This window comes from Scyliorhinus canicula, chromosome 18, assembly GCF_902713615.1.
Source record: "Scyliorhinus canicula chromosome 18, sScyCan1.1, whole genome shotgun sequence".
Classification (NCBI taxonomy): domain Eukaryota; kingdom Metazoa; phylum Chordata; class Chondrichthyes; order Carcharhiniformes; family Scyliorhinidae; genus Scyliorhinus; species Scyliorhinus canicula.
The window spans coordinates 22,010,693-22,035,543 of record NC_052163.1 but is presented as its reverse complement, the minus strand read 5'-3'; the positions used below and the strand labels follow the sequence as shown (position 1 = coordinate 22,035,543).

At 44.4% G+C, this 24,851-nt stretch overlaps 1 protein-coding gene across 6 annotated transcripts in view; it reads left to right on the top strand.

Moving 5' to 3' along the window:
- LOC119953610 (transmembrane channel-like protein 7) overlaps window positions 1-21,868 on the top strand; it is a 60,734-nt gene extending 38,866 nt beyond the window's left edge. Inside the window, exons 6-16 of one of the 6 annotated variants that reach the window (XM_038778033.1) lie at window positions 427-566; window positions 2,578-2,725; window positions 5,366-5,539; window positions 7,124-7,287; window positions 10,085-10,205; window positions 10,987-11,084; window positions 12,399-12,582; window positions 14,730-14,860; window positions 16,203-16,358; window positions 19,817-19,895; window positions 21,475-21,868. In XM_038778033.1, the coding sequence (XP_038633961.1) occupies window positions 427-566; window positions 2,578-2,725; window positions 5,366-5,539; window positions 7,124-7,287; window positions 10,085-10,205; window positions 10,987-11,084; window positions 12,399-12,582; window positions 14,730-14,860; window positions 16,203-16,358; window positions 19,817-19,895; window positions 21,475-21,594 (1,515 nt within the window). In that variant the 3' untranslated portion in view covers window positions 21,595-21,868. Of the gene's footprint in view, window positions 1-426; window positions 567-2,577; window positions 2,726-5,365; window positions 5,540-7,123; window positions 7,288-10,084; window positions 10,206-10,986; window positions 11,085-12,398; window positions 12,583-14,727; window positions 14,861-16,202; window positions 16,359-19,816; window positions 19,896-21,474 lie in introns of those variants that run through there. The other 5 variants (XR_005458059.1, XR_005458058.1, XM_038778034.1 and 2 more) reach the window with 5 other exon arrangements.
- The last annotated feature ends 2,983 nt before the right edge of the window (window positions 21,869-24,851 follow it).

Below are 24,851 nucleotides of genomic sequence, written 5' to 3'. Positions count from 1 at the left end.
CCCGGAAGAACAAAGTGCAGATTTTGAGAATGGATTTCCGAAGGTGAGCATTTGAGAAACCAAATGCCAAACATGGATAACGACCTCAACAATGATGAATGGTTAGCTGGAAGAAAGGAGGTCAATGTTTGTGGAGAAGGATGAGGTGATGTTAAATGAGCCGTTGGGAAGGTGGATGGAAGGGGGCGAGTGGGGGGGTTTAGATACAGTTTCTATGGTGTGGGATTTATCTCTTTCCATTGCTAAGCTGAAGGAAGTTTCAGGTCAATGAAAGCCTGCAGAACAATGATCAAATATGTTATAATTAGAAACGCAATGATCTCGTAATTAGATGTACAGATTTGCAGTGGAACCAACATTAAATGTTCACGTTACGATTAAAATCATCAAATAATTCCTTCTGTAATATTGATTTTTTTTTTACAGGGATTCATGGAAGCTTCCTACATGTTCTATGGGTATTATACATTTGATGGAAACCAAATCTCTAACTATAACCTCCCTCTGGCCTATCTGCTGACCATGGTCCTCTACTTCCTCTTTTGCCTTTGCTGGATTCTTAAAAGGTGAGAACTTTCGTAGCCCTTAGCATTTACCTCGTGCCAATTTCATTGCTGTTGACGCAGAACAGCCCAAGAACTCAGGGGAAAACCTAAATTCAGGAAACTAAAATCAGATGAGCTGTCTGCTCAGTTGGCTAGACAGCCAGCGTGTGGATCAGGTTAGTGCCAGCAGCATTGGGATTCGATCACCATTCCGGCTCGGGCAGATTCGGGACCAGCCTCCTCACCCAAACCATCATAAAAATCACAGCACTTTGCTGTGATTCTGCAAATAATTACGAAGGACCTGACTTCAGGCAGAGAACAGGAGAGGAGGGTAATAGAACAGAATTTACAGTGCAGAAGGAGGCCATCCAGCCCATCGTGTCTGCACCGGCTCTTGGAAAGAGCACCCTACCCAAGCCCATACCTCCACCCTATCCCCATAACCCCACCTAAGGGCAATTTGGACCCTAAGGGCAATTTATCACGGCCAATCTACCTAACCTGCACATCTTTGGACTGTGGGAGGAAACCGGAGCACCCGAAGGAAACCCACGCACACAAGGGGAGGATGTGCAGACTCCACACAGACAGTGACCCAAGCCGGGATTCGAACCTGGGACCCTGGAGCTGTGAGGCATTTGTGCTATCCACAATGCTACCGTGCTGTTTCTAACTAATGAACGCCTTTAGGATACAAGTTAAATTATTAAAAAGGAATCAACCAATTCTCCCAAGATGGAAGACACTCATTGAAGTCGGCAACAATCTCAAATATGGAACTAAATAATGTCATAACATAATTTGATCTGTTTATAATGACTCTTAAAAGTTGTTCTAAGGCTTGTAGAGGCCAGGTTGCTGATGACAAATGATCATGGATCTATTCCAAATGTGCTTCTCGTCCTGTGTGAATTTGGTAGTATTATATTGTTTTGACATTATGTATATTGTTGCAAGGCAAATATAAAAGCTGAGGTTTGGGATGACACTATTTCACATCAGAGTGTCAAAAATTCAATGTGAGACTCTGGCGGTATTTAATGGAGGTGATGGGGGGTCTCACCCACCGACTGGAGGGCCAGTCTCTTTTCGAGAAGGCCCACCAAATGAAACGTTGCTTGGGTATTTAACTGGACAGTGGTGGGCCTGTCCCTAGATCAAGGAACCCAGGGGCCAAGGTCTCACCCGCTGAGGGCTGACAGCTAATCAGAGGCCGGCATCTCTACTGAATGGCAGCACCATCACAGAGGTTGGGGCTGTTGTGGGTATGGCACCCACCCAAGGCCCAGTATCATAGAACATGGAAAAGTACAGCACAGAACAGGCCCTTTGGCCCACGATGTTGTACCGAACTTTTGTCCTGGATAAAGAACAAATTAATCTACACCACATCATTCTACCGTAATCCATGTACCTATCCAATAGCCGCTTGAAGGTTCTTAATGTTTATAACTCAACTACTTCCACAGGCAATGCATTCCATGCCAATTCCCCCCCCCCCCCTCCCGACCTCCGATTGCCCCCCCCCCGACCTCCGATTCCCCCCCTCCCGACCTCCGATTCCCCCCCTCCCGACCTCCAATTCCAAACTGAGAGAAAAATTTCAGGCATAAAATTGGGTGCACAATGGCAATCCACTGATGATGATTGCCACTCCGAGAGAGTTCAGGCCCATTATGTACTAGCCTGTGCTCTTATTTCTGGGACTTAATCAGCGGGTTGTTGATGCTGTCAGTGCACTGGTTGCATACGTGATGTAAATGCCTTGTTACTGTCGCAATCCCATTGAATTTTCAATACGTTTACACCTAAAAATGACCACGAAAGATATGCAGTTATTTGTCTTGAGGCGTGTGCCCATTGCAATCTTTCGGTGCTTTTGGTGGTTTGAAAAACAACGAGGAAGAAATATTGGGGATGTAACCCCCTGGAAAGTGTGTATGAAAGGCTATGGCAGTCCTGGGGTTCAGCATGTGGTGTGATCGGTGTTGCTCCTTCAAAAAACATAAATGCTTTCTCTTCCCTCCAGGATTGTGAACGGATTTAAGCAGGAATGCATGCAAGAGGCAAGTTACAGCACGAGACACAGTGCCAAAATCTTCTCCCTTTGGGACTTTTGTATCAAGGCACCCATGATGGCCATACTTAAACAACAGAGCATTGTAAATGACCTGAAGGTATTGCCACTCTGATGCACTATCAATTACGACGGGACGAGAGTAGCGAGTAATCGAGGCTTTATTACACAGAGATGCGTGGCCTCCTACAGCAGCTGCCGAAATGGCTGCAGCTCGGTGAGCCCACACATTTATACTCCGCCTACTGGGCGGAGCCAGCAGGCAAGGATCTACCCCGTACCTGTAGTACAGGGGCCTTACCGTCATACCAATATATACAATATAATACAACAGTGGTGACTACCACACACACAATATTCAGCTTCACTGCAATGGTGCTTCAAAATCTCACCGAAACACCACAAAATAACTTCTCACGCAGTTTGTGAATTAATTCAGAAACCTTACTCCTGAACTCTCTTTACATTTGGCTTTTTGATGATGCCGTTACAGATTCTGCAGTAATTGATTCTTCGTATGAGGTCGATAAAATCTACCTAATTTTTATAATTCCGTCTGTTAGAAAATGTCATTATCCAATGGCAAATCTTTGATTGACCCGAATGGAAACCGCACCATTACACCTCGCACCTTGTGACCTTCACAGCTATTAATTAGCAAGACTTGACATTTATTGATCTGAAGGATACAAGAAAGACCAGGGATGGAACTAAGTTTTAAGCATATTATGGTAACATGGTCCCTTTAAGTGGCGATCTTTCATGGGCCACGCAAACCCTGACCAAAGGGGAAAAAGTGGGGGGGGGGGGGGTTCTGGGAGCAGGGGCCTGGGCAGAGTGGACCCAAGGGCCAAGGAGTAATGACCTTTGTGATATACCTCTGTGCCTGTATAGAGTTAAACCTGATTGTTGTTTTCAATAAACCTCTTTGTTGTACACAAAGCCTCCTCAGTGATACCTCGCGCTATTACATGTATTCCCCCCCCCCCCCCCCCCCTCAACACACACACTTTTTTTTACCCTTTGGGGAATAATGGGGGAAGGATTCCTGAGCCAATTATCCACCCATTGAACCACATTGAATGTTCCCTCCTTGGCCAAGGAGGCCTGGCATTGGCCTGAAGCCAGTGCTTCTGGTCCAGAGGTAAGGATGTGCATCCCACTGTACCACAAGGCCTCCCCTCTACTGAACTCTTGAGAAGCATCAAACATTCTTACCAGGCTGCAGTTCAATTTGAATGATTTCAAAAATTTGGTCGTGCTTTTTGCCATCAGACTTGACATAGTTTTATGAATTGAACCATCTGCAGCAAAAACGAACAATTAAAACCAGTAGCAATGGCTGATATCCACCAGCATCACAAAGTGCGGCAGGAATATTTAGGTGAAATATCGCCTTGGTCATATTGTTTTGAAGGATGGTGTCACTTTTCAGTGATCAAGACTGCAAATTCGAGGCTGTTGCCAATTGCATTGCATTTGGTAGAATCATAGAATAGAATCAAAGAATAATTACAGCGCAGAAGGAGGCTATTCAGCCCATTAACTCGGTACTGCCTCACTGCAAAAGCAATTCAGCTAGACCAACGGCATGGCCCTTTCCCCGTAACGCTATAAATTAATTTTATTTACGGATTCATTCAATTTCCTTTTGAAAGCCAGAATTGAATCTGTCTTCACCACTACTGAGAAACCGCATTCCAGATCCTAACCACTTGATGCTTTCAAAAATGTATTTTCCTGTTGCCTTTTGTCTTTTTGGCAATCACCTTATATTGGTGTCCTCTAGTTCTCAACCGTTCTGCCAAAGGGAGCAAGCAGGTTCTCCTTATCTACTCTGCATTAACCCCTCATGATTTCGAACATCCCTGTCAACTCTCCTCTCAAAATTCTCTTCCCCATGGAGAACAACTCTAGCTCCTCCGATCAATCTACGTGACTGACATCCCTCATCCCTATGTAACAACACCCACCAGGCCCGCGGGGTAACCGTAATTGATTTCCCTGTGGGATCATTGAATACGAGCCTCCCCTCTAGTAGCCGGAGGCCCACCCAGCTGGAACTTGTAAGATTGGGCATAAAAGCCGGCCCGAGCAGGGACCGGCACATCGGTTGTCCCAGCGGAGTCTGTGAAGTGTAAGTAATTCACCTCCATGGGCAGACTTTATGTTGCCTTAATTAAAATCTATGTTCATCCTACCGCTGGCTTCCTAGTCATTAAACCCTCGGACAATTCTCAGAAATATTTTCCTCAACCTAAATAAAGCCTTCACATGTTCCCGAAATGGCAATGCTGTGAATTGCCACAATACTCCAGTAGGGGGTGCACTGCTGATTTAGAAGAGTTTAGTGTAACTAAACTTGCTTGTAAACAAACAATTCGCCGATGCTTTAAAAAACTGGCATTTCTCAACAAAAATATTGAAGATGTTTTAAGTTGAGGGGGGGGTGGGAATATGACAATTGAACAAAGTATGGAGCCCAGTTAAGCTTGGCCTGATTAGATTAGCCATCAATTCATCTTAATTAGCTTGTTTCAATTAAATTTTCAATTCCTGGCAGGCTGTTTTCTGAAATGATTCCGAAACGATAATTGTGACGCTGTTTCAAAATGTAACGCCTTTAATGTTTAGGAAATGTCAGTTTAATATAAATTTGCAATGAACTGACTGAATAAAGCTGGAGTTCTGAATGGAGACTGGCTTCCTGATCGCTGGTTTGTTTCTCGTTTTGGACTAGATTGATTTGCAAGAGCAAAGATGCAGGAGGATGAAAGCAGAGCGAAGCACGAAGGACAAAGTATTCCTCTACTCCATCCGGGTTGTGCTCAATCTGTTCATCATGCTGCTCCTGACTGGAGCTTTTTACTGCATTTACCAAGCGACTAAATCATCCCAACAATTCCAGCAGAAGGTCAGTGCATAGATGCCATTGTTCAGGTTACAGAACATCGAGTGGCGATATTTCAGATGTAAAATGAGATAGATGTTGCAGCACATTACGGCCAACTGATTTATGACAGCGATCCACATGACTCTCCTCCCAATGCATTTCATCTAAGCCTAGCCTCCGGTTCCTTTCTCCCATGTGCATTTGCCTATCTTCCCTTTCAAATGCATCCGAGCTATTCACTGCCACTATTCATTGTGGTAGCAAGTTGCACATCCTAACCACGCTCCGGGGAAAGAAGTCTCTCCTGTATTCTTTATTGGATTTAGTAGTGGTTGTCTTACAGTTATAACCTGTTGTTTTGGGCAGTATCGAAATTATACAATTGCTTTTCTCAAAGGCAGCCAAATCGAATGTGCTTTCAACTTAAATCATTTGCATTTCAAAATACTTAACCTATTTTGTCCCCAGTTTTAGAGATTGACCAGAGGCAATCTATCAGGAGACCAGAATCAGAACCTCATGGTTCTAAACTGTGGGTGGAAATTAAAGGAGCGGTCACGGCACTGAGGACCTGGGTCACTGTCCGTGTGCAGTTTGCACATTCTCCCTGTGTCTGCCCGGGTCTCACCCCCACAACCCAAAGATGTACAGGGTAGGTGGATTGACCATGCTAAATTGCCACTTAATTGGAAAAAACATTTTAAAAGAAAATTAAAGGAACAGGGACATAATTACTTTAAAAAATTTTTTTTGGAGTATCCAATTCTTTCTTCTTTCCTTCTTTGGCACCGGTATGATAATGGTCTCCTTGAAGCAGGTGGGAACCTCGGAAAGGAACAGGGAGGGGTTGAAGATGTCCGCGAACACGCCCACTGGTTGGTCCACTCAGGATCTGAGTGCACGACCAAGGACTCCGTCAGGACCCATTGCTTTCTGCGGGTTCACTTTCAAGAAGGCCAGCCTTGATATGAACATGATTTGCGGCCTCACCCACCCCCCCCCCCCCTCCAGCATTCACAAACATCCTCCACCCCCCCTCAAAAAAATTAGCTCATCATCACCCTTGTGAGGTGTGCCCTACACACCAATAGTCACATTCAATATCAAACTTAAGAATTTACCAATGAGCAATTTATTTACATCACAGTGTAATGAGCATGTTTTCAGCCCACCATGGACTTGTGGAGCTGGGTGCTAGGGTGAAACATGGGCACGGGAGCCAGGTTGTTTAAAGCTGAGAGGAGGCAGGTGCTTCTAGTCCCCACCTATCTGTGGGGCCATTGCAACAGGTGGAATGACTTCTCTCACCAACTTCACCTTTGCTAGAAACAGGGTAATGTATATCTGCATGAAACCAGCCGACTTATTACATCAATATGACACAAAGAGCCTAATAGCCGCTTTCCAGTGACAACCAAATGAGGAGTCAGGGAGGTAGCTGCAGTGACCAGCCCACAGTGATAAAAAGACGCTGTCCACAGGTTCAAAATTAGGCTCCCAAGATAGGGCAGACGAGCACATCTGTAAGAAGGCTGCTGCTCCAAGGATGTGAGGGCCGTCATGTGTGCATCTTCTGTTTATAAAACAACACACTTTTCTTTCCAGGGAAATGGAAGCGGGAAAATTTATTTTCTCTTTGAATTCTTCATGGAATATCTCCCACCCATTGTCATCTCTGTCAGCAATATTCTTCTGCCATTCCTATTTCGGATAATTGTCCGCTACGAAGAGTATCCGCCAAACACTGAAATCAATTTGATATTAATCAGGTAAACTTTCTCTGACGTGTAATTAGGCATGGTATTTTATTGATGTGAGAGCTGCTGCAGGTCTGCCCATCATTGAAGGATAATGTACTTCACGCATTAGTCAATTCTTCCAGAGATTGGCGTCACCTAGTTTCTTCATCCCATTTAAAATGATCTTATTTCACTTCAGTCACTGTGGATATGTCATAAAGTTACTCATTGTCAACCAGCGTTATATTTGGATGAGAAAAATCTACAGAGAACTTTAGTCAGTTGCAGCACCATTCACTGCCTGTGTTACGGGATGGTTTAACATCTTGGGTGAAATAACTCGGGGAGGCACGGTGGCACAGTGGTTAGCACTGCTGCCTCACAGCACCAGAGACCCGGGTTCAATTCCGACCTTGGGTGACTGTGTGGAGTTGGCACGTTCTCCCCGTGTCTGCGTGGGTTTCCTCTGGGTGCTCCGGTTTCCTCCCACAGTCCACAGATGGGCAGGATAGATGGATTGGCCGTGCTAAAATTGCCCCTTCATTTCCAAAGATGTGCAGGTTAGTTGGGGTTATGGGGTAACGGGGATAGGGCGGGGGTGTGGGCCTAGGTTCGGTGCAGACTTGATGGGTCAAATGGCCTCCTTCCGCACCCTAGAAATTCTATGAACTCGGGGATGAACCTCTCAATCATCATTGCTGAACCCAATTAGTAGCACTGTAGTAATAAACTAAAAAAAAATCATGTGTTTTGAAGCAGCACTTGAAATTGAAATGAAATGAAAATCACTTATTATCACAAGTAGGCTTCAATGAAGTTACTGTGAAAAGCCCCTAGTCGCCACATTCCGGAGCCTGTTCGGGACTTTCATGTCATTGGGACATTTCCAAGTGCTCCATAGATGATTAATTGACTTTGAAGTTAAGTCGATGCAGGTTATATAGATCACTGTGACAATTTTTTGTACTGTTGGTTAGCAGATAAATGTTATATAGGATTGGAGAATTGTCCTGCTCCTCTACAAACATTGCCACTACGCCACTGTCTCCGCATTTGACAACATTGCTGGTCTAGTAATCGAACGATTGAGGTTAATGCTCCATGGAAATTAATTAAAATCCAGAATTGAAAGCGAGTCTCAGTGATGGTGAGCGTGAAGCATTATTTTGTCATTGAAAGCCCTTCTGGTTCGCGAAAGTCTTTTAGAGAAGGAAATTTGCTATCCTTACCTTGTCAGACCCACATGTGACTCTAGACTCACAGTTAACTCTTAAATGCCCTCTGAAATGGCCTCAGTTCAAGGGCAGTTAGGGGTGGGCAACAAATGCTGACCCAGCCAGAAAGGCCCAGATCCCATTAATGAATAAAATAAAGAATCTTTGCTGGGTCTTGGTTTTTTAACATATATAGACTGAGCAGGTCTGAAGTTTGATCCTTTGATTGAGCTATATAAAATGATAAAGGGGATTGACTAAGTAGACATAGAAGGATGTTTCCTCTTGAGGGGCAATCTAGAACGTGAGATCGTAGTTTTAGGAAAAGGGGTAGCAGATTTAAAACAGTGATGAGGAGAAATTACTTTCCTCAAAGGGTCATGAATCTGTGGAATTCACCACCCCAGAGTTCTGTGGATGCTGAGACAGTGAGTAAATCTAAGGAGGAGATGGGCAGATTTTTAATTAATAATGGGTTGAAGGATTATGGAAAATGGGCAGGAAAGTGGAGTTCAGGTTGAGAGGAGATCAGCCATGATCGTATTGAATGGCGGAGCGGGATTGAGGGACTGAATTGCCGACTCCTCCCCCTAGTTCTTATGTTCTTGGCTGATGGAACAGTGGACAGTTGTTCCTCAGGTGGTGTGGTGGAGAGATTTGGGGGTTACTCCTGATAACCACACTGTTGTCTATTCACTCCACTTGTACAGTCATCAGGTGAGATTGCGTAGCCATGTACAATTCCATCCTTACGTACAGTACCCGTTCAGTATTTTCACACAGCACCATCTCAGGGGGCGGCACAGCAGCACAGTGCTTAGCACTGTTGCTTCACAATGTCAGGGACCAGGGTTCGAGTCCCGGCTTGGGTCACTGTCTGTGCGGTGTCTGCGTGGGTTTCCTCTGGGTGCTCCAGTTTCCTCCCACAAGTCCCAAAAGACATGCTTGTTGGGTGAATTGGACATTCTGAATTCTCCCTCAGTGTACCCGAACAGGCGCCATAGTGTGGCGACTAGGGGATTTTCACAGTAACTTCATTGTAGTGTTAATGTAAGCCTACTTGTGGCTCTAATAAACATTATTATTATACTCAGCCTGCTGTAGCACAAACAAATCTCATGCGGCTATTGTGCCAGGATTTGTACAGCATAAATGATTGGCTTGCATCACAATACCACCAATTTTTAATTATAACACCGCTTGTAGTTTGAACTCCAGAAATAACAGGAGGTATGAGTATAACTGATGTCATATTACCCAGAAACTGAGTTATGATTAGTCGGAGCAAGGTTTTCTATTCCAGATAATCAGCTGGTGAAGGGTAGAACTGGAACTTAATCTTTCCATACTCCACAAGCTTTTATTGGCAGAGATACACATTACAGACATGCACCTCCTAACCAAGCAGCCAAAGTTTCAGCAGGACCACGGGATAAGCCCCAGTTATTGCCCACCCCCCAATAGCATTAAATACTCAATCACTATACAGTACAAATAATGCAAGAAGAAGGAGAAAAACGGGGGGAAAAATGTCTTCCCATGCAGAAAAATAAGGATTTCTGTGTTGTAGGAAGTTTCACTGCTTTTGTGTTTCTCCATTTGTTTCCATTTAGGAGTGTATTCTTAAGACTGTCTAATCTGAGCATGCTGGTATTCTCCTTGTGGCAGCATATCACCTGCTCTGATGGTAAAAAAGAGGATTGTGAAGCCTGTGGTTACAACATACACTACCAAGTGAGTGAAAAAAACGACAATAAATAGTACCTTTAGAGAGGCCGGTGGTGCCAGAAAGGCTGTCGCTGCAGCATCTCGCAGCAATCCAATCTCTTGCAAGTTTTTGACTTGGTTAAGGAAGGGACATTTTGGATGTGGCATTCTTCATGGGATCGCTATCATTGGACTTTATGGCAACAAGATTGCCATTGCCGCTGATCTGTGAGTGTAAGGAATAACCTTCATGTGCATATTGTCCTATCCTCGGGACGTTCCAACATGCTTTGCAACCAATGAATTAACTTGGAAATCCGTGTTCACAGACGTGAAACCAGTTAGTCCATAAACTCTTCCGGGTCAAACCTATTTTGGTTAAACAGACACATTTCTCAGAGAGGTGGTCTGAGTTATTATTATTATTATTTATTGTTATTATTATTATTATTATTAGTTGTCGGATGCCATTGTACAAAGCGTAATTACTCTTGGCAAGCCAATACAGTGAGCCAAACATACGTGATTCTAGTTTGAACATTTAATTCCGATCAACATTTTGCTGCAGAAGGTAGTGTTTGTTTAATGTCCAGATAATGTCCTAAATCTCGCTTGTCGGACCCATTGTTTGCAACAGTACCAGGGTGAGTTTTCAGAGTGTTAGATGAATAATAACATTTTGTTACTCAAAGACATCCAATTTAAATGAAACATCTCCTCGCTGTACAATTTCTCAGTTGCAAATTGATGCAGAAATCACACTGCTGATTGCATGTTTTCTGATATTTATTTCTGCTTCGCCCTCCAGTGTTGGGAGACAAAGATTGGACAAGAAATGTACAAGCTGATGTTGTTTGACTTTCTTGCTTGCATCGGTGTCACATTTTGTGTGGAACTTCCAAGAAAGTAAGCAGTTACAAACGCGACATTTCCATATGCCCTGGAGCTGAGAAGATTAAGGCCTGAATTTTCACTTCCAGGTTGGGAGGGCAGAGTAGGGAAAATTACCGGCTTCACAAACCAGACTCGGGAAAAGGTACTCCAGTTTTGGTTCCAGGGATAATAGGAGTCAGGTCTGCAAACCCCTGATGTAGCGTAAATAGACACAGACATAGAACGTATAGTGCAGAAGGAGGCCATTCAGCCCATCGAGTCTGCACCGACCCACTTAAGCCCTCACTTCCACCCTATCCCCATAACCCAATGGCCCCTCCTAACCTTTTTTGTTCACGAAGGGCAATTCATCATGGCCAATTCACCTAACCTGCACGTCTTTGGACTGTGGGAGGAAACTGGAGCACCTGGAGGAAACCCACGCAGACACAGAGAGAACGTGCAGATTCCGCACAGGCAGTGGCCCAGTGGGGAATCGAACCTGGGACCCTGGCGCTGTGAAGCTACAGTGCTATCCACTTGTGCTACCGTGCTGCCTGTAAAGGCGGAGGAGGACCCAGCAGGTTGGGCGACTCGGTCAGGTTTAAACAGTGAGCTGGTAGCAAGGTCCAATTGTGGGCCAGGGAGTTGTTACTGTGCCTTGGAGGAGATGTCACTGAGCAGTCAGGTGGGTGGGCACAAACTCTCCAAATGTCCGACTAGTTGTTGACTCTGGAATAAATTGCCCACCCTGAGCTTTCCATGGGCAAAAATAGCCACTGTCACTGCCTATTCACAATGTAATTAAACATGCCAAACAAGGAGGTGTCACAAGACACATACAGATGTCTCTGCAAAACAGACATACCAAAGTGCAACCCTTCAGCCTTCTCTCCCCCCCCCCCCCCCCCCCCCCCCCCCCCCCCCCCCCCGCTTTATTGTGGATGTCTGGTATAGTTCTAAATGGGAACAATATCGTAACTTTAAAGATGACGTTAAATAGGATGGGAAACGCACAGAAAAATAACACTGATGCAGGTCTGATGGGCTGAAAGCCTTCAGTGTGTATTATGACATTCAATAATTCCTAATGTTACATTAAATAATGCAGTTTAACTCCCAACATTCCATGATAAGCTATACTTACATTATTGGAAAAAATTCTATATTTTTAATAATCCCTGATGTATTCAAAATTTATTCCATCTGCAATTTCAGATGCACGTCCCTTCAGGTTCAATTGCATTGCGAGTTCCACTATCTGCCCATACCTAAGTACAATGGGTAACCTTTGTCTATAGCAACACAAGGCAATGAATGTACTGAAACACTTTTTCCATTGTTTAGATTTGTAGCAGAGCATGGTCCTGTTGGGTTAACTAAAATGTTGCAGAAGCAGCAATTCATGGTTCCAGAGAATGTTCTGGATATTGTTGACGGACAAACTATCGTCTGGATTGGGATGTTTTACTCTCCGTTGCTGCCACTTCTCAACATCGTCAAACACTTCATCACTTTCTATGTGAAAAAGGTAAGCTAGAGAATATAAATGTGACTGCAGCTAGAGTTTTGCTTTTCATTGAAGACACTCAGTAGGTGGTAGTGCATTACTGGGGCTCAAACCAATCTTCTGTCACATGAACATGATTCTCTGGTGATTGTAATTAAGGAAAATGGTCCAGAAAGATCCTTGCTGTTCAAATTTGTAAAGAGGCTGTGCACATAAGCAGCATTCATGGAAGGAAGGAAACAGCAACACGAGCCGCCAGGCATCTGCAGCCACCAGAGGGAGCAAGCAGCAAATGCAACCTGCAACTGTGACGTGCTCTCACAACTAACAAGGCTAATTATTCATTTGAAATAGTCTTCAGCTGTGATGCTAGAGGCTGCTCACAGTCAAAGTGAGTAAAATTGACTTTCACGAGAGAAGCTGCAGCAGGGCTCTGTCCTGGAAGAGTTTGGTAGGACAGGAAAGCTGCAGCTGTGGTTGCCCCTGTTATGGGTCTCCACAATATTTAAAGATGGCTTGAAGTCCTCACAGATGCAAAGCCCCTCCCCCTACCCCCCACTGGCCCAGGGGCAACCCACGATCTGGGACACTTCAATCCCCCAATCAAAGCCAACCCACCACTGCTCACAGCGAGGAAATACATCAACTAAGCAACAGTCCAAGTCCCAGCCTGAAATTCCAGCTCCTTCCTGGGCAGGTTTTTATCTCAGGAAATAAACCAGCCCACAGTTGGGCCTCCGTCCTTCAGCAGGGCAGATCGCACTCCATGGGGAGATCAATTGGGTCATCCTAGGTCTCGTGGGGTTATAACATCCCTCACCGCCTAAGTCCGTAAGTCCCTCTGTTGTAGGGAGTGGAGGAGGTTGTCTTTTTCGCTTTTCCCCTGGTTGTGCCTGTGGCTGTTGTGGGGGTGGGCCGAGGGGAGTGTAGCATGTCGGGGAACGCCATTTTCACATTGATCATCTGGGGGACACCATCGGGCGACCATTCCCTCAAAGACCATGTTCTGAAAAGCCGGATGTCTGAATCTCCATGACGGAATCTGAATCCACTACTTCATGCATCTGAGTGTTGGGGCCCCTCAGGGGTGATAGCCCCAGGCCCCCTTGTGCCAGGCCGGTGGAACTGGAAGACAGTTCCTCCGGTCGGGTTTGTCCTGATGCTGGCTCCCTGCTCCAGATGTGGTCGAGGTCCTTATGCACCGTCCGTTCTAGCGTGTTTACCGAGTAAGACACTGGACCAGTCAGCTTCCTCATGGAAACCAGCGGGCACCATCTCCAAAGTTTCGGATGTATACTGCTTCCCAGGTCAGAAACCTCTGGCCTGTGTCCGTCTCTTTCAGTACTGTCTCTGAAGGTCTTGACCCCTTTCATTTTCCCACTAATATCGGGGAATGTTCGGGTAAGGTGAGCCCTGAGCCTCCAACCCATCAGCAGTTCAGCCGGTGCCACTCCAGCCGTAACGTATGGTGTGGTCCGGTAGCTGAACCAAAAGCTGCCTGGGCAGGCTTTTACCTCGGGGATTTAACGGGCCTGCTGTTGGGCCTCCGTCCCTCAATGGGGGAGCTTGTACTCCACGAGCCCCAAGGGGAGATCAATCGGGCCGTCCCTGTGGGCATCCTGGGAGTTATAAGAAGCTGCATGCTGGGTAATGGAAATGGCTTGTTGCCTCCTCAGTTCCTCTCAGAAGCCACTGCGCCAGCTTCACGTTTTTGAAAAGGAGTACTAAACGACTCCCGCGTGATTTTGCGCTGGGGAGTCAGGTAATTCCTGGGAGGTCGCTGCATTCGACTTCAATCTTGTTACTGAATGCAAATCAAGGTGAGTGATACTAAAGGGCCCTCGCAGCTGTCAAAACCCAGCCCAAGCTCCATGGCCGCCGTTGCTCCCTCGGCACCCAGGATCCCAAAATCTTATCTTGCCACATCTCTGGGGTTCGCGATCCACCATTGCAAAGCCCTACTGCATGGGGCTGAGTGATGGTAAATATTCATTATCCAAAATGTAAGCTATTCGATACACAGTTGTGTTTTTTTTTAATAAACTCAGATGTATATTTGTGTTTTTTTTTACTTATTCTCTTTGTGATGTGGAACAAAAATTCAACCTGTAATGTGCCAGTCTGTGCTCAGGTATAACGAGTTCTCATCTGCTTGATTGTGCCTGCAGCATTCTTTGTACAACTACTGCCGCCCAGGAAAAAGACTGTTTCGACTGTCGAGCTCGAAGATTTTCTTTCAGTTGATTTTGCTCTTTGGGCTTGTTGTAGCAATTGTTCCCATCATGGTCAATGTAACTCTGTAAGTATGTATGGAAAAACGGGAACAGTTGACACGTGGGAGAATAAATCGGTGGGGAGTGGGGGGACGGGGACAGGGGACGGGGGGGGGGGGGACGGGGGGTGGGGGGAGGGTGGTAGGACGGGGGTGTGCGGGGACGGGGTGGGGGATGGACATGACTAATTTGATTCCAACACAGAGAGACTGAATGGCCACTCTCTGTGCCAATGACTCAATGATTTGTGAAAGATTTAAATGCAATTATCAGGATAAATTATTTTGCCTTGCTGGAGGAATGCAAAACGATTATCAAACCTGGAGATGGACTGAGAAGAGTGTTTTGTCCAAACCAAGGCCATAATGTGCGATCAGTATGAAGTCTTACAAAACCAGGTTAAAGTCCAACAGGTTTATTTGGAATCGCTAGCTTTCGGAGCGTATTTCCTTCATCAGGTGACTCCTGATGAAGGAGTTATGTTCTGAAAGCTCGTGATTCCAAACAAACCTGTTGGACTTTACCTGGTGTTGTCAGACTTCTTACTGTGCCCACCCCAGTCCAACGCCGGTATCTCCACATCATAATGTGTGATCACCTCCCTGGTTAGAGATGGAGGAGGGAGCTGACATCCAAGTTTTAGATAAAAAGAAGGCACATGATCAGAGAATCGAGCTATTTGTCTTCTTAATTGGGCTGAACAGTGTTTGCTTCAACAATCTAGCCAAACATCCATTCACAAAGTAATTCTGGGTGTGAAGCAGAATTCAAATGCAAAATGAACTGTTAAGGAGATTGGCTGTCTTCGTGCTTGGTGGCATCGCCGTTGTTTCATGCCAAGACATCCCCTTCATTTAGCACCAGATTTAAACTGCCAGAGGGCATGGGGAAAATCACACCACGAGTATCGCTGGATATTTGCGGCAGCATTCTTCTAAGTTTTACCGCTGACTGAAAAATCCGGGGCGAGTGATGAAACAACATGATGGCTGACCCAAATCTCACAGTAAATAAACATGCCTCAATGGTCTCCCTATAACATCCACTCACACCCACGTCCTTTGTTGACATTCTCTCACTTGAGGCAACACCTCAACATGCTGGCTGGCTGGTGGTACTCCTTTGTATCATCCCTGTGACCAATCTCATGTAAGGGCCTAAATATTTGATTGTCAGGAGGCTTTTTGATCATGAATCGTGTTTCAGCGTTAAGTGAGCAGAATGCAGTCTTCACCTGATCTCTCTACAAGTATATTATTTGTGGCTGATGTTCTCACACACGCTATTGATTTTGACAGCATTTGTTCAGATCTAGGAGCTGGCTTACGTCACTGAAAAGTCTGAATGTAACTCCTGATTATCCCCCAGGGTCCATCCATCAATACCATGTGGTCCATTTCGACAGCATAAAACAGCCTGGGAAATTATTCCAAAATTGGTGTCAACACTTCCATCAGAAGTGCAGATCTTTCTGAAGTACATTACCTCAGAACCCTTTATCCTGTTGCTGATCACTGTCTTATGGTAAGAACTGCAACAGATTACTATAAGAACATTTACAGTTAAGGAATAAGGGTTTCAATTTGACATTTTAAATTATAAATAGAAAAATCAGTGGTCTAATGGAGATTTGTTGCTTTACAATTTACTATACTTCGGTAGCACGGTGGTTAGCACTGTTGCTTCACAGCACCAGGGTGCCAGGTTCAATTCTCGCTTGGTTCACTGTCTGTGCGGATTTTGCATGTTCTCCATGTGTCTGCGTGGGTTTCCTCCGGGTGCTTCGGTTTCCTCCCACAAGTCCCGAAAGACGTGCTTGTTGGGTGAATTGGACATTCTGAATTCTCCCTCTGTGTACCCGAACAGGCGCTGGAGTGTGGCGACTAGGGGATTTTCACAGTAACTTCATTGCAGTGTTAATGTAAGCCTACTTGTGACACTAATAAAGATTATTATGTACAATTGTACTTGACATGTGATACAAATGATTAATTTCAATTCAACCTCGATATATGTAAAATACATTTTAGGTACACACCTGCATATTGAAAAACAATCTGTAACTCGTTTATTTAGATAAAGTGCAAAGTGATTTATTCTGGAAGAATAAAGATCTCAGCAGTCATTCACAACATCTCTGTGAATGGATTGAATAGATTTGCATGTAACGTGACTAAGAATTACCCATTGCTCAGGATACACACTGGAATGATTGATAGGATACCCACTATATCCTTGTAATTCCTTTCATGACTGGCATGAAATCTCCTTTAATAACAACCGTGGAGAATAAACTTGCATTTGTTTAATTCATTCCCATCTACTTGCCACACCTGTCAACACTCAAGGGAAGGTGCAAAGGAAATCCAATCAGCCTTTGCTCCAATGTAAAAATTGCCACCCCCTCCCAGTCCCTTGCTCAACTTCCTGTACGAGGGTGCAGTAAAGGCATGAGATATTCCAGCCCTTTCCATCGGCGGAACCTTCTGGTCCCACTGAAGGTGACCGCCTCCTCCCGCGGCAGGTTCCCAGCAGCAGGATGGGTGAGCCACGTAAAATGCCGTAGTCATGGAGGGGGGGACTGGAAGAGCCCGGCAGCCAATGACAAGCTGCCTCCGTGCCGGAAAATAGACAGCGGAAGGCAAGGAGGGGGAGGAGGAGGGGGAGGGGGAGGAGGGGGAGGAGGGGGAGGGGGGGGGGCGGACCTGGAAAATCCCGTCAGACAGTTCATAACCTGTGTTAAGCTGCAGTTCAGATGGTAGCACTTGTGCCCCTGAGTTGTGAGGTTACGACTTTATGTCCTGCTCCAGGACTTGAACACGAAAATATCTATGCTGACACTCCAGTGCAATACAGCGGGAGTGCTGGGTTCCATCAGAGGTGTGGTCTTCAGACGAGTTGTTAAACTGGGGCCCTATCTGCCCCCCCCCCCCCCCCCCCCCCCCCCTCAAGTGGATTAGAGGATTCCTTGGCACTGTTTTGAAGAAGAACAGAGTTGTTCCCAATGCCTTGGCCAATATTTAGCCCTCAATCAGTGACGCAAAAACAGATTATTTGGTCATTACCATTTGGCTAGTTATAGGAGTTTGCATTGCAAATAAGCTGCCACGATCCCTCCATTACAAGAGTGAATACACTTCAAAAGCAGGCTGTAAAATACTTTAGAACATCTGTTGGCTGTTGATAGCCCTATATAAATGGAAGTCTTTATTTCTTTATGATGCTGGAAGGGACACATGTCTGTCATATTCCCATAAAATGCTATTGGAATGAGGTCATGCAGTGAAATAATGCAGTCTTGTTTTCCAACGAGACTGAATCCAACCAGACTGATAGGGTCATAGTTCCAAGTATCAGCCATTCAGTCCTTTGATCATGTTCAACCATGGCTCCATATCCCTTATTACGCATGGCTAGCACAAAATCTATCAATCTCAGATTTGAATTTACTTGCGATAGCATCTACTACTTTCTGTGGCGTAGAGTTGGGTGCCTTTGCTTGCCTTTGTATAACAGAGTTTTTCCTCACTTATCTCCTGAATAGCCTGGCTCAGGATTTAAGGTAATGTTCCCTTGTCTTAGAATCCTTCACCAGGGGAAAATCCTTCTCAAAATCATTGCATGATTTCCTTTCATTGTCCTAAAAAGCTCAATCAAATCACCCTATGATTCGTATATTCCAGCGAATCGTGGCCTAGTTTATGTAATCTCTCCTCATAATCAAATCCTTCGAGCCCTATAAGATTCTGGTGAGTCTGTGCCGCACTGTTTTCAAGACTAATCTGATTTCCTAATGGCAGGAAACATGATTTTAATGTAAATACTAAAAGACCGAAGATACATAAAAAACGCTTGGACAGTCTCAAACCAAATCAGGACAACATATAAACTGAATTCTATTGTTTGCCTGCCCTGTTTTAACTACATCAGTTTTGAATGGCAGCCAAGTCGGAAACACTGAATTTGTAGTTGTTGCGTAACGCTGAAACCAAGGATTGAGCTTTGTTTAGAATTCTTAGTTTCAATCAATTAGAATGTCTCTTCTGCTACCTACAATCTTAAATGAGCGGAGAATAGAACATTTGTGCGGCAGCTAACTAGAGCAACATACAAATTGCTTGATGAACTAGGACTAGGGTGCATCCAGTTTGCTTTCTAATTCTGGCTATCCTTGGAGTGTTTAGCACTGTCACCACATATTTTACAATTGGTCTTTTATTACCTTGAGTTTCTGGTGTAACCTTTTGAACGAAGGAAGGCTTTTGCAACTAAAATAGTTATTTCACTCTCTACTCTCTGGTGGCTGCTAGAATTATTAAGGAGTGATCACATGCAGTTATTACTTTTAAAAGTCTGTAATTTAACTTCACCATAACAAGAGTTTAATTGAAAAGTGCAAACATGAATTGATAAGAATATTAGTTCACACATACCTCTCGTGTTAATCATCATAGTTAAGAATGTATTATTTTGAATGCCACTATCTTCATGAATATTCTGGAAATAATCAAAGAATCCAGGCAGTGCAGAAGGAGGCCATTCCGCCCATCAAGTCTGCACCAACCCTCTCAAAAAGCATTCCAACCAGGCCCCATTCCCCATCTCTGTAACCCCACCAAACCTGCACATCCCTGGACACGAAGGGGCAATTTGTCATGGCCAATCCACCTAACCTGCACATCTTTGGATTGTGGGATGAAACTGGAGTACCCGGAGGAAACCCACACAGACACTGGGAGAACGTACAAACTCCACACAGACAAGGCCGGAATTAAACCCAGGTCTCTGGAGCTATGAGGCAGCAGTGCTAACCAGTGTGCAGTGATAGTACAATTTTATGAAACGTCGAAGACTAAATACTTTGAAATCTTTGCTCATATATCTAAAGGTTACTTGTGAGAGTCTCCTATTGTCTTAAACATTTGAGATAGAAAATACATATGTTTGCATAAATATTTTAATATTTTTCCTCTTGTCAACAGTACGGTGCTGACAATATTGGTTTCATTGGTTCAAACTAACAGAAGTACTATTACCCAACTGAAACAGCATTTAATCCTGGTAAGCTTTTACTGCACTGATGGTGCTGTATTAAACTGAGGTACAGTACAGTGACTTAGATTTTTCAGGCTTTTATTGCACTGTATCGCATCTATGTGAATGTAACAAAATAAAAGATTCACATTTGGAAATTTAGTATTGAAAGTGACTAAACACTGAAACGACATGGAGCAGTGTTCTCCGGTCCCCCAGCTATGTGTTTCTTGGTGACGCCCCATTCGCCGGCGGCAGAATTCTATCTTCCCGCCGCTTGTCAATGAGATTTCCCATTGTAACCACCCCTGCCGCCACGGAGTCCATGGCCGGGGGGTGCACTGCCAGCGGGAAAAGCGAATCCCGAACACCGGAGAATTCCGGAATTGGCAAAAGTGGAGTTATTTGAAATTTGATTTCAATTTCCCTGGGAAAGTAAATCTTAAAGCAGGATTGTGTTTTAAAAGGGCTATTTTTTTTTTGTAACTTGCAGACTGGAGTCTGAAGATTGGCTTCAAGCCACACAACATAAATACTACATATTGCTGGCCAGTGAAAGATGAACAAACTATTGTAATGACATTCGGAACTTGTGCTCAGGATTAGCACTAGATTGCCGGACTAATTATTTACCAGAAAGGATGTGATGCATGGTTGGAAGGGAAAGCCTTTCAAATAAAGCTATATGCTTCATGAGATTGCCTGAAAATTCCTGTATTGAAGAGATTTCTTGAGTGGGTGAGGGGGCCATCCAGGTGATAAAAGAGACAGGGAGAAGGATTCAATTGTCAACAAGAATGGAGTGTGCATAAAAAGTAATTATCTCCATTGTAACTTGCACTTAAAGTTTAGATTCAAGTCAATGACTGGATTTATCCAACATGCTTTTCAGATATTTTATCTAAGAGACCATCTTTCCCTAACTTGTTGGTACTCTATTTGTAAGTTATAAATATGTGCTATCAGATCATTCCTGAGCAATTTTACCATGTGATTTGAAAAATGAAAATTGCTTATTGTCACGAGTAGGCTTCAATGAAGTTACTGTGAAAAGCCCCTAGTCGCCACTTTCCGGCGTCTGTTCGGGGAGGCTGGTACGGGAATTGAACCGTGCTGCTGGCCTGCCTTGGTCTGCTTTAAAAGCCAGCGACTTAGCCCAGTGTGCTAAACCAGCCCCTTAAGATTTTTCTTAGTCCTCCCCTTGAGATAGGTAAAGGCGACCCGGTTTTTCACAAAGAAATAAGGATATATTAAACATTCTCACAGCAAGAGATTGAGGAATCTTCATTCTCATTAGATACATTCTTGTACTCATTTGAAAACTGTTGAACTTTTGCATAAATGATCTGATTACTCCAACATTTGTCATTTCAAATTACTGGAACACTTGGTACAGTGAAAAATATTTTAAATTGGTTTAACTTACTTATTTTGAGCAAATCAGTGGCGATTTCCTCAGCTTTGCTGTGCCACAGAAACTGCTAGTAGCTTTTCCGTCCTTCTTAAAGCTCCATCGTTTGCTGAAGACTTTTAGAGGCCTCTAATGCACCAAAACAGTTTGCATTAATGCCAGATTTTAGTAACCAGGAACCATTTGTTTCACTAGGCTGGAAAGGATAAACGATATTTGGTGAAAAAGCTATCTACACACTCTCAGCAGCCAAGCGTTGGTGCCTTTCAAGACAGCTTTTCTGAAAGTGTCAAAGATGTCAACAGTCGGGCTTGAACCGTTCAACAATGGAACTTTTCAAGGACATTACCAGTTAGTTGTCTCTTCCAAGAGAAGTACAACATTTGAGCGAAGGGAAGATATTTTTCACAATCATTTATGAAAACGATCAATAATGTTTGTCAGGTGCTTAACCTTCCATGTTGGTGAAATGGGTTAGCCTGTAAAATTTGCATGGCTGTGCATGTTTTCTTTCTGTATTTTAGTCTTTTGAAATTAGCGACCATTTTACATGTAATATTTCCTCAGTAATAAATGCTGAAAACTGCAACGTCTGGCACAATCCAAATCCAAATCTACACTCACAAATCCCAAATTATATTTTTGGACTAAATACATTTCAGTCAAGAGAACTTGAATGAATTTAATGAAATGTGGTGCAGAATCTCTTTCTGGTCCCTCGAAAACTCAAACAGACAACAGACAATAAAAGACTCAGTCTACGGAGATAGCATATCGTCTGTTCACAGACTGAGTTCAATGATAAGGTTAAATCCATGCCCAACAGAAAGGGAAAAGATCCCAGGCAGCTAGGGACAGACTCTCTCTCAATGGAATCAGGTTCCTCGTGGTACGTCTTGGGCATCGACAGAGCTGCAGTCAATGGCAGTCCCGATCACATGAGATACGCTTTCAGACGCTTTGCCTAAGAATTGAACGAACAATTGAACTTACACTTCGAAAAGCTGTGGAAGCCGATCTTCGACAGAATATGCAAGTCAATTGAGGAAGCGTTGGGCCCGGTCCAGGTGGAGCTGGAGAAAGCGGTGGGGATGGTGTGAGAGCATGGCGCGATCTTGAAAGGTGTCGAGGAGGCGGTCACGAGACATGATGAGCAGCTTGCGCAGCTGGAGGCCGCGGTGGCAATGATGGCCAATGAAAACAAAAGGTTGAAGGCGAAGGTTGAGAAGGCAAAACCTCCGTGTTGTGGGTTTGCTGAAGGGGGTGGAGGGTCTGAACCCCACCGAGTACTTATCACGGATTATCCGGAAGATGGTATGCAATTGTGGTCTCCCTCCCGAGAGTTAGTGACGAAGCAGGTGACCTTTAACAAGGTGAAAGCAGTGCTTCACAGGAAGGGCATTGAATTCTGCAAGGCTGTGGGTCACACACAAGGCCACAGACCTTTTTTTCGAGGTACCTGTAGAGGTGAAGGACTTTATCAACAAACATGGATTGGGGTCCAATTAAATGAAAGGTGCTGTTTGGGGGTTTTGTTTTTTTTTGTTTCTTGTTAAAGTTGTGAGCTGAATGGGGTGTTAGGGTTGTTTCTATTTTGATTACAAATAATTGTTCATAACCCATCATTGAGATTTTTTTTCTTGTTGTCGAGACAATGGGGGGGGGGGGGGGGGGTTCTAGATTATAAGGTCTGCGGGTCACTTTCTCTTCTGTTTGAAAAAGTAGTTTATCCTCGTGTTGGACTATGATGTTGTCTCTTTCATTGTCGTGGCAGGAGCTATCTCGCTAGCAGGATATAACGCTGGTGAATGGGAGTGAAGTAAGGTGAGCTGCAAAGCCAGCTCGGTCTGGTTTGGTGTGCTTAGTGTGGGGGTTGGGGAGGGGGGAGAGTGTTAGAACTGTGGGCCTGGTTTCTTTCGGGGTGGGTTAGTTGGTTGATCTAGACTCTAGACCCACCCAGAAAGAAACCAGGCCCACAGTTCTAACACTAGATTCTAGAGCATTCTTTGATTTTTTGGGCGCGCTGGGGTTGGCTGCCATCATGATCAATACCTCTTCATGGTTTCTTTGTTTTTTTCCCTGATGGGGGACATGGTTGATTCTGGGAAGAGGGGTGGGTGGGAAACCCTTACTTCGGTTGGTCACCTGGAACGTAAGGGGACTGGGTGGCTCAGTGAAGAGAACGAGGGTTGTTTCTCAAATTTCAACGCTGATGTGGTGTTTTTGTAGGAGACCCATTTGCGGGTGAGGGATCAGGCCAGACTATGGGAGGGGTGGGTAGGGCATGTGTCTAACTCGGGCTTCGATGGTGGACCCCAAGTCGCAGCAATTTTGATTAATAAATGCGTACCTTTTTCGACAACCGGGGTTGTGGTTAACTACAATTAGTAAGTACATGATAGTGAGTGGGTTCTTGGTGGGAACTCTGGTAGTTATGGTTAATATATATCCCCTAACTGGGATGATGTAGCATTTGTCAAAGACTTGCTAACTGGCACCCCTGAGTAGAACACACATCAATTAATCTTGGGGGGGGGAGCGCGGTGGACTTCAACTGTGTGCTGGAATCCAAAACGGATCAATCAAGGCCTAAATCTCTGGCTCTCTTGGAAATTATGACAGCTTTTCTAACTTTCATGGGGCAGAAGTGGGGAGCAGACCATGGAGAGTACTGTATCCACATGGTCGGGAATTCATCTTTTTTCATGTGGTCTCTTTTTCTGTAGTTCTTTTTCTGTGGAGAGAGAACCGAGCTAATGGTTTGAGTCTGGATGACTCTTCATCAAAGCTGACATTCTAAACAAGTTTGGATTGGCCCTTTCCTAATAGGCTATGTTCATTCACCCAAAGAAACCCCAGTGCTGAAGCATGTTAAAATGATTGTCAGTTTATGAAGAACTAAGATGTCAAGGTATCTTCCTGTAAATATTGGGTTGATATGCAGCACAGCTAGATCAATATGAAACCAGGCTCTGATTTATCATTTGGGTAAAACAAACACTGCATTTAAATTAGTTATTTTTAACATTTATTTCACAGAAAGTGAGCATTGCTGGCGAGTGCAGCATTTATTTCCCATCGTTAATTGTCCTTGAGGATGTGGTGGTGAGCCACCTTCTGGAACCGCTGTAGTCCGTGGGGTGCAGTTACAGCCATATAGTGTTTGGAAGGGAGTTTAAACCAATGTATTTTAAACCAATGACTGTGAGGGAATGGCAATATAGTTCCAAGTGTGTGGCTAGGAGGGGAACTTGAAGTGATGGTGTTCCCATATTTCTGCAGCCCTTGTCTTCTAGGTAGTAAAGGCTGCAGGTTTGGAAGGTGCTGTTGAAGAAGCCTTGGTGAGTTGCTGCAGTGCACCTTGTACATGGTATGACACTGTGTATTGGTGGTGGAGGAAGTGAATATTTAAGGTGATGGATGGGATGCCAATCAAGCAGGCCGCTTTGTCAGGAATGCTTTAGCTTGTAGTATAATAGATTAATCGAATCGTTATGGTAATAAATGATGCAGTCCATGATGCAACAGTGACATCAGCGATCATGTACAAGAGACTCTGGACAGTTAATGGA